Source organism: Rutidosis leptorrhynchoides, chromosome 6 (assembly GCF_046630445.1).
Source record: "Rutidosis leptorrhynchoides isolate AG116_Rl617_1_P2 chromosome 6, CSIRO_AGI_Rlap_v1, whole genome shotgun sequence".
In the NCBI taxonomy this organism is placed as follows: Eukaryota; Viridiplantae; Streptophyta; class Magnoliopsida; order Asterales; family Asteraceae; genus Rutidosis; species Rutidosis leptorrhynchoides.
In genome coordinates, this window is record NC_092338.1 from 23,634,478 (window position 1) to 23,644,224 (window position 9,747).

Below are 9,747 nucleotides of genomic sequence, written 5' to 3' on the forward strand. Positions count from 1 at the left end.
CATCCCCAATTCATCCAGAATAGATGATGGCTAATTGGTTGATCCATTCTGGTTACACTTTCTTCGGAATTCAGGTGAATATCCATATCGGAATAGCTGTCAGAGTTTGAACTAGATACGGGATCCATCTTGTATAATTAGGGAGATGATTTTTGATATGAATTAGATTATAGAATTTAGTTTGGTATTCTTCAATACATAATTTACATATGTATATATAATACCAAATTCCATAAATCACGGAGAAATTTTCGGAAGATATCAGGAAAAGTTTACAGTAACAGATAGGCTAAGATATGAATTTTTGTCTATACACTATTTATGCAATAAATGCAGGAAAACGTGTCTAGACTTAAGAATGATAAGCATGTAATTTCCGACAAGAAATGATAAGCAAAACTTTTAACATGCAGACACGGTCGAAGTCCAGACTTACTAATGCATCTTAACAACTATCAGTTAGACACATTCATGCAAGACCTGGTTCGGTAGGACCAACGCTCTGATACCAACTGTGACGATCGCTCCAAATCCATATGGACAATACGTCATTCATTGATTTCATTGCAAGGTATTTGACCTCTATATGATACACTTTGTAAACATTGCATTCTTTTGAAAAGGCACACCATAAATGAATATTTAAATCAAAGGTTTTCGACATCTGATGATTTCTACATATAGACAATCACCGTAAATAATAGTTTACAATAGTACTTCCGTTGACAATGCAGTCAAAATAAGATACATGGTGATGATTTGGTGAATGCAACGTTTCCTTGAAAAGTATGTCATGTAAGACTCCATGCACATAGCTTGTCTAACATATAAGCAACAGCGGAAGACTTCTAGTAAACCTGAGAATAAACATGCTAACAAGTGTCAACACAAAGGTTGGTGAGTTCATAGTTTTATTGTTTCGTATAATCTGTATGTAAAGGTGAATCACAAGTTTTCAGTTGTTTCATCCAGAAACGTTTATTAAAATATTCTACGAAATTGAGCACCCTGGTAACTAAACTTAACGTATATATAATTTGTACCCTTTGTATAATCATCTTAATAAATACACGGAAACCAACGTGTACGCTTCTCAAATAGCATACGTCCGTTAAGAGGCTAGTGCTCTAGCTCGGACGGGGATATCAAGCCCTATGGATCCATATACTACTACTCGCGCCCACCAGTTCTTATAACTGGCAGTTAACAGTTACCAAAGCTAAGGGATTTTCGGTTCAAACTCAGTGTAGAATTTAGTATGTACTTGTATCCATTGCGTTTAAAATAAAGTGCATGTATTCTCAGCCCAAAAATATATATTGCAAAAGCAATTAAAAAGGGATCAATGAAACTCACGCATATAAATCTAGTATTTTCAGTATTTATAAACAGTCGCATGTATTCTCAGCCCAAAAATATATTGAGTAAAAGGGATCATATGAAACTCACCTTAGCAGCACATAAGGTCATTCACCGAAATGTGACCGAAACTCGAAATGCAAAATAATCGTAAATCTCAACGTATCAATATTGTGATTCAATATTGTAGGAAAGGACGTAGACGCAACGGAGATGATAAACATTAGTTTGACTCACGAGCAATACCCTCGAACAATACCCATAACCTCCATAACTATAACCCATAATTTCTGTAGCTAAAACCCATTTGAAAACTTATTTTGAAATCACCCGAGCATATTCCCGTCGTAGTATTTTATGTATATATGTAGTAATAATAATACTACTAATTATAATAAGATTACTAATAGTAATATTAATAACCTTAATATTAATAATAATAACATAAATAATAATATACAAAGTAGATAGATAGATGGATATTTGCGTTTGATAAAAGAGGAAGTGAGAAGGGATCATATACTCCCGAGAAATGTATCATGCATGTGTTTTTATAAATTATCGACATATGATCATATATATATATGAATATTATAATAATATAATAATATAAATATAATATAATAAAGTAATAATAATAATATATTAAATAAAAAAAGATAGGAAACGTGCATAAATAGTAAAGCCGCCATCACTTTTTATGTCGAAAAACTTTTTATGTCAACAAACATTACGCGTTTCGCGTAGATAGGTACGCGGTCCGCGTATGGTGTCTTCACGAAAGTTGTAGATTTTTGAGTTACGGACGTCTGGACATCGGAATCACCCTTTTTCGAGTTAGTATGATTTAGTTATGATTTTTCTCGTGCAAGTGCGCAGGTTTAGTGATTTCCATCATTTTAACTTGAAATCTTGAGATAAAATGTTGTAGTCTGTTAGTGCTCATTAGAAACCTTTATTTTATCTTTATTTTCATTTTCATATCATTGAAAATCCATAAAAACATTTTAACAATCAAATTCTATTATATCGAAAAACGTGTCCATACTAAATCGAATAACTATAGTTCTCTAAAACTAATTACATTCACATCTTTTTATCGAAACGTTATAATAATTAAAAATCTATTATTTCGAAGAATGCTTTCATATATTTGAACTAAATCGAATAAATATAATTTAGTTTTCCAGAATTAGTTATATTCAAATTCATTCTTTAAAAGGTTTCATCTATGTCGTAAAACGTTTTCAATATTAAGAAAACTAAATAATTAACTTTATTAAGAGACACGAGACAATCATTGTGTTGAAAGTTAATCTCTACTAACCTTTGTCCAGTAATCGTTAATTGAAATATTTGTTCTTACTTGTAGGTCACTTTACCATTTATTCCGAATATCGTTAAAAAGGAAAGGTTTCCTAAATCAAAGTGGACATCTCAATAGAGACTCACGATCATACAATGTATCTGATAAATCAATCATTTGATATTATCTTTTAATTTCGTTGATAATTATATTAAACCTGTATCGAAACAAATACGTTCATGTAAAGTATTATACGTCTAATACTTTGTTAACGTTTTCAAGTTATAATATATACACATATACATATATAATCATGTTCGTTCATATAATGGTTTGTGAATTATTGGAATTTGGTCGAGGTTAAATGAATGTATGAACATAGTTTAAAATTATTGAGATTCAACTTAACAAACTTTGCTTATCGTGTCGGAATAATATAAAGATTAAAGTTTAAATTTGGTCAGAAATTTCCGGGTCATCACAGTACCTACCCGTTAAATTCACAAATTCACAAATTAAAATAATACTGTACCGAAAATAACTAGAATACAGTAGCTGTGGAAGGCAGATAATTTTTCTGAACCAAACAGAACCAGGATAGCAGAAAGATGAAGAAGCTATTTGGGTGAAGAAGAAAAGAAGAAAGAGGAAGAAGGAGAGTTTGAAGTAGTAACGGTGTATATTTCAACCGTGATGTGGATGTTTTTTGCAAGAAATGGAAAAACAAAAGAAAAGGATAAAGACGGGAGCTGAAACGGTGTATATTTCAACCGTGATGTTGCTGCTCCGCTGGTGATTTGACGGTGTATATTTCAACCATGATTTGGGGGTTTTTTTTTTTTTTTGATTGCAGGAAATTGAAATGCAAAAGAAAATATAGATAGAAGACCGAAGAGGTTCGGTATTGATGGTGGATAGGAAGATTTGCAACGGTATATATTTCAACCGTATTTGTTTGAAGAAGCGGTGTATATTTCAACCGCGAGGTTAGTGATTTGCTGTGGTTTTTGGGTTTTGCAAGAAACAAGAAATTGAAAAAGATAGATAGATTACCAAAGTAGATGTTCGGCCAAGATGGGGTTAGGAAGATTTGACGGGTGGTAGAGCAGAAGCGGCACACATTCGGCCGACTAAGTTTTGGATCAAACCCTCTGATACCATCTTAGAATCTTATAATTCACTCATGATTCTTGATCAAACAAGTCATATATATAATACATCATATATATATAATACATGATCTGAGCTCATATCCCTTGATTTTAGGGATTATGTCATATCCCTTGATTTTAGGGATTATGTCTCTTGCCTATATTTAATACTAGATACCTAGATATTACATATGATATATTCTATGTTTAATATCCGTTAACATGTTCAGCCCGGTTCCCGTTATACGAGATTGACTCGTTTGTATATATAATAATAATGGTTAATTGTCATTATTCGATAATTATTAATTATTATTAATTATAATATAATAATATTACATATTAATATTATATTCTTATACAATAATGATTAATAATTAATTTAAATTTATATAAATAAAAACTCATTTAAACTTTTGAACTTGTTCAAGTTTAATACACAAGTTTAATACAGTATAAGAAACTCGAGCTTTTTATTAATTTAAAAAAAAAAAAAATTCAAACTTGAATTCAAAGTTGCCTTGACTCCTCGTTTAGACTCAATTCAAATCAAGTTCTTAACAGAAGCTTAAATAACTAGTGACCAATTTATACCTTACACTTTCACAAAATACTCCGTATCCGGCAAAATTTTAGAAAGTAACACAAATTTGTGCCATTCTGTCTGAATCCCCATTAATTGGGCCGAAATAAAAGTAGTTACTCGGAATGGAGTTAAAAAAAGGGGTCCAACATGCGCTTATAACCTAAACTGTATTTTTCCTGATCATTTGTTCTAGTCTATTTCTTCACCTTCAAATACAAGATTAACTGCTCCAAGCACTTTAATTTGTGCCTTCAGCCATTAATTTGTGCTCCAAGTATTGAATTTGCACTTCAATAAGGTAAATATATATACAGTAATTAAAAAAATCTTTGATTTATTTCGTTATATTATAACTGCAGTTGCCCTTTTTATATGATTATATCCCGTAGCTATACATTATGCCAATGTTTTTGCTTTTGGTACGAAATTTTTGAATTTGTTTCTAAATTCGAGTTTTTTTTGGCCAAACATTTATTTCAATATTATGTCAACTATTTAAATTTTGTGCTAAAATTTTAAATTTGTGTATTAGGTGGAGAATTTTTTTATTACTTCAATGGTGGGTCTATCTGTTGGAGAAAAGCATTTCATACAAGGTGGAATTTCACAAGACCTTCGTACTAATGGTCGTAAACGGTTATCGTACCGACCCATATTTGTCGAATCTGGAGTCATTGCTCAGGTAGACCTCTCTTTATCTATAACTCAGCTAAATTTTGATCATTTTATGTATATGTGGCTGCTGATCGATCAAAAACGGCTAGGCAAATGGTTCAGCAAAAGTGAAGATGGGTAAAACTGAAGTCATAGCTAGTGTTAAGGTATTTTTTAGTCCGTCCTGCCTTACTGAAGTTAATACGAATGTTGCTTGATCTGTATCACCTTGTTTAATTGCAGGCTGAGCTAGGAAGACCAAGTTCCTCAGCGCCCGACAAAGGAAAAGTTTCCATATTTATCGATTGTAGTCCCACTGCAGCACCAGAATTTGAGGTTTACAACTTTGAACACTTGATGTTTATTGAGTAATATTGATGACCCTGTATCTTTGTGAGTTTTGGACTCGTTTGAGTACATTTTATATGCAAAGATTGTAAAAATAGTTTTTTTTTTATCCTTTTTTGAATTATATAAGTTAAAGTTATTATAACTTTACAAAATCTCACCTCATTTATGTGTATATATATATAGAGGAGAGGGGGTGAAGAATTGTCAATGGAATTGTCTGCAGCCCTTCGACAATGTCTTTTGGGAGGTAAAAGTGGAACAGGTAATGGAGTTTAAATGTTTAACCAAAGAAACAAAGTTTTTTTCAATACTAGTTCATATCAAATCATTTCATATCTTTCATTTATAATAAATATTATCATTACTTGTATGCCAGGAGCTGGAATTAATCTTTCGTCACTGTCGATCGTGGATGGGAAGGTGTGTTGGGATTTATATATCGATGGTCTTGTGATTAGTATGGATGGAAATATACTTGATGCCTTAGGTGCAGCTATCAAAGTATTTGATTTTTCTTTTTCCTATATTTTTCAAGAATATAGTATTATTAGTGTTTTGTTTACTGCCTAGCCTATATGTCCCTATACTTTATTATTTCTTCAACTGATTTGAGATTTGTTTGTATAGGCTGCTTTAAGCAATACAGGTATTCCAAAAGTGAATGTTGCTTCGGCTGATGAACAACCAGAGGTTGACGTGAGTGATGAAGAGTTTTTACAGTTTGACACCACCGCAGTTCCAGTCATAGTTACTTTAACCAAGGTGATGTAGATTTGTGTAGATGGCAAAGTGGGCGGGTCGGGTAGGTGGGGTAATTTTTCAAAATGGGCAAATACTGGTACAGGTCAAATTTGTTCTTATTGTTTAAATGTATAAGTTTATTTGTTTTTTCGCCAAAAAAAAAAAAAAAAAAAAAAAAAAGAGAGAGAGGTCTTGTTGTTCTTATTTCTGATTCTATATATGTAGGTTGGAAGGCATTATATTGTAGATGCAACTTCAGAAGAGGAATCACAAATGAGCTCCGCTGTTTCTGTTTCCATCAATAGGCAAGGATTGATTTGTGGGTTGACCAAAAGAGGGGGTACAGTTTTGGATCCGAGTGTGATACTTGACATGATATCTGTGGCTAAACATGTAAGCGAGCAGTTGATGAACAATTTGGATTCTAAGATAGCTGCAGCTGAAGCTATGGAAGAATGAGTCATGTTTGTTAGTGGTTAGAGTAGTCACAACTCACAAGGATGTATTTAAACAGTTTATAAACGTATCATGTTGTGTTCATTTTTTCGGTATATTGATAGTTTGGTTATTCAAAGACATTATGATGTACTTGCTATGTTATGCAAGAGTCTGATGAAAATTCAAATGAACCTTTTATTCTGTTCTTAATTTATTTTCAGTTAACTTTAACCTTTACAAAATAGTTGCATTTTCATTTGAAACTATGGGGGTTTGGATTTGTGTATGAATATTACAGGACTAGCAATCAAATAATATCATTTCATCATCGTTCGTTATAAATTATAAATGATGGGATACTTCAACATTAAATTCAGCTTTCTGATAGTGATTTGAATGCTTCAATTGAATAACTTTGGCCCTGAACATCCTGATAGCTCAATATTCATTGTTACCAAACATATAACCTGATCATTGCAACAAACATTTTGAATGCAAATGGATGTGGAGGAACTTTAACTCATCTTCTAATTTACTTGAAGCTTTGTACAACACCCAGTATCGGGATCGATATGCAAAAAATTGAACCATATGTTACTCATTTTGATCTATACCTTGACCCTCGACGTTAGATCGAGAGATAATGCTTTTAATTTTCTCAAACCGTTCAAGCACTAGACGACCATCATCTACCTCTTTCGACACATTCAAAACTAATCTATCTTTCCATACTTGTGAAAAACCGCTACACAGTTCACTCAAGATAACCGAATCAGGACCAACAGGCCTCTCTAACATCTCCTTAAAAAAACAATACGCACCATCATAATCATCGTTCATCAAGAAAGATGACATCAACATCTTAACTGTACTCTCATTTGGGCGACAACCACTCTTTACCATACTTTTGTACAACTGAAAACCACGTTCTGGGTTCTTTCGTGCACATTGTCCTCTAATAAGTGCAGCAAAAGTTGAAGCATTTGGTACCAATTTCTTCTTATCAAGTTCTTGAACCAAATAAGCAGCTCTCCTTGTTTTCCCTTCATTACAAAGTCCCATTAACAATGCATTGTAAGTCAAGATATCAGTTTTGACTCCATTTCTCAACATTTCTTCAAAAAATTGATTAGCCTTTTCGATTTTACCTACTTTACATAATCCACTGATCAACGTATTGTAAGTTACAGTATTAGGAGCCACATTCGCCCTTTTCATCTCGTTAAACACCTTATAAGCATCCTGCAATAATCCATCTTTACAAAATCCATTTATCAGCGTGTTATAAGTGATTACATCCGGGTTAACCCCATTCTTCTCCATTGTAACTTTCAAATTCATTGCAGTAGTCATAAGCCCTTTGTTCACATACGCAGCAATTAAAGTATTGTAAGACGAAACTAAAGGAGTAAAGCCCATATCTTTCATTTCATCAAACACTTGGAGTGCATTTTCTAACTTCCCCAACTGACAAAAACCATTAATCAACATGTTGTGGGTAAACACATTAACCTTAATCCTCGATTTCAGCATTTCCTTATAAAACCATAACATGATATCACTCCTATTGAAACTAAGGAGCGAACTCATATACAAATTACACGACTCAACAGTTGGCACGAATCCATACTCTTTCATTCGACAAAACGTATCGGTTGCATTCCTAAACTTTTTCATCTGCGCATACATTTTAAACATTGCATCGAAAACACGAGGCGTAGATTCACACATTCTATATGAATACAGAACAGCATCAAACAGCTTACTATGCATCCCAACGTTAATATCAAATTCAGAAATAATTTTCTTTAAAACATTTTCAGCAGACACAAATTTTCGATATTTCGTAAGAGTATGGAGAATCATGGAGTTCGATTCGAGTGTGAGTAAATTAGGATTATGAAACTGAACCCATTTGAAGAATTTGAGGGAAATTGAGTAATTATCTTGAACTTTTAACAAAATGTGTTTAACTATAAATGAGTTAAATTTTGGTAACAATGTTTGTAATTTGGTGAAATCAGAATGAATGAGGTGACTGTGAGCTATATTGATGTAATCAAGATCTTGACCTATTGGTTGTTGGAGTGTTCTGTGTGGTATAGGATTAGGGTTTCTTATTGTTCTAAAAACAGGAGGATGAGGGCTTTTTATGGGAGAATCTAGCAGAGTTGAAATTCGACGAATTTGAATATAATTCATGATTGAGGGAAGAATTGAAAGTTAGGTTAGGGCTTCAAAATTCTCACTCGGGCTAAATTGTCAACTGCTGTAACGTTATAGCATCTCTATCTATACAAAGATGATGAAATCGTATAAGTCTCCCTTTGAGGCATTTTAACAAACACCTGGTATGCATTTCAGTAAACCTTTGTTATAAGCAACATATTATAGCTAGGCTACCGTTTACTGAATTTGAGCTAAGCTGCCATAAAATGATTCTTTAAAATTAAATTCGGATAATATTATAAGTTAAGCGAGAACAGCATCAAGCAAAACTTAATTTTGAGAAGGAATTAATTAAAGAAAATATAGAATCAAAACTGGATTTTCAGGAAGAATAGCAACTAGTTACTCAAAAAGATTGAAATAACACCATACCTTTGTAACGTACAGATTCAGGCATCATAAAACATCAAACAAAATGTTTGCTATAGCTTTGTCCTTGCTTAGGTTGTCTTGTTAGTTTTAGTCCATCCTGTTGTTAAATTAAATTTGGTTAGCTTTTGTTTGTTTTTCTGTATGTTGAAAGAGGAGAATTAGGAAAAAATAATAAGTCCGTTATGGTGGTTATGGTTTACGCATTTGAAGGAGATCACAAAGTTGCAACTGTTTTTTATGGAGTACTCCGTATAAAAGAGTAGGGTAACAGATGGGGACAATAGCGTATTTCCGGATGACCGAATAATCTTTAGGGTCAGCTAATAAAAAACTAAACCCAAAGTTAACAACCACAACTACTAACGAATAGTTCCTTCAAAAAATCAAGTCCAATTAAGTTTTAAGTAAACAGGCTCTTAGTTTTTGTTCCTTGACATAAACGGGGGCTCTTAGTTTTTTGTTCCTTGAAGTAAATGGGCTCCGTATTGTTTTTTCGCCAAATCTTTTTTGTCGATCTAGTAATGTTCAGTGAAACGAAGCCGTTATAATAAAGCAACACC

At 32.7% G+C, this 9,747-nt stretch overlaps 2 protein-coding genes across 2 annotated transcripts; one reads left to right on the forward strand and one right to left on the reverse strand.

Annotated features, from left to right (window-relative positions):
- The first annotated feature begins 4,580 nt into the window (after positions 1-4,580).
- On the forward strand, positions 4,581-6,758 carry LOC139855543 (uncharacterized). Its single transcript, XM_071844776.1, has 8 exons — positions 4,581-4,700; positions 4,935-5,084; positions 5,167-5,223; positions 5,300-5,392; positions 5,591-5,669; positions 5,784-5,908; positions 6,035-6,169; positions 6,374-6,758. The coding sequence occupies exons 2-8, from the start codon at positions 4,959-4,961 to the stop codon at positions 6,605-6,607; spliced, it is 849 nt and encodes a 282-aa protein (XP_071700877.1). The 5' UTR covers positions 4,581-4,700; positions 4,935-4,958; the 3' UTR covers positions 6,608-6,758.
- A 164-nt stretch (positions 6,759-6,922) lies between these two features.
- On the reverse strand, positions 6,923-9,367 carry LOC139855388 (uncharacterized). The gene is made up of 2 exons (XM_071844603.1): positions 9,188-9,367; positions 6,923-8,934 (listed from the first exon to the last, which is right to left on the reverse strand). The coding sequence occupies exon 2, from the start codon at positions 8,786-8,788 to the stop codon at positions 7,181-7,183; it is 1,608 nt and encodes a 535-aa protein (XP_071700704.1). The 5' UTR covers positions 8,789-8,934; positions 9,188-9,367; the 3' UTR covers positions 6,923-7,180.
- Between the last annotated feature and the right edge of the window lie 380 nt (positions 9,368-9,747).

Excerpts from the sequence above, each read along its gene's own strand:
- LOC139855388 (XM_071844603.1), bottom strand. The coding sequence starts at position 8,788 with ATGAATTATATTCAAATTCGTCGAATTTCAACTCTGCTAGATTCTCCC.
- LOC139855543 (XM_071844776.1), top strand. The coding sequence starts at position 4,959 with ATGGTGGGTCTATCTGTTGGAGAAAAGCATTTCATACAAGGTGGAATT. Across the intron at positions 5,224-5,299 it reads AAGTCATAGCTAGTGTTAAG|GCTGAGCTAGGAAGACCAAG; the intron begins GTATTTTTTAGT and ends GTTTAATTGCAG. Across the intron at positions 5,670-5,783 it reads GGGAGGTAAAAGTGGAACAG|GAGCTGGAATTAATCTTTCG; the intron begins GTAATGGAGTTT and ends CTTGTATGCCAG.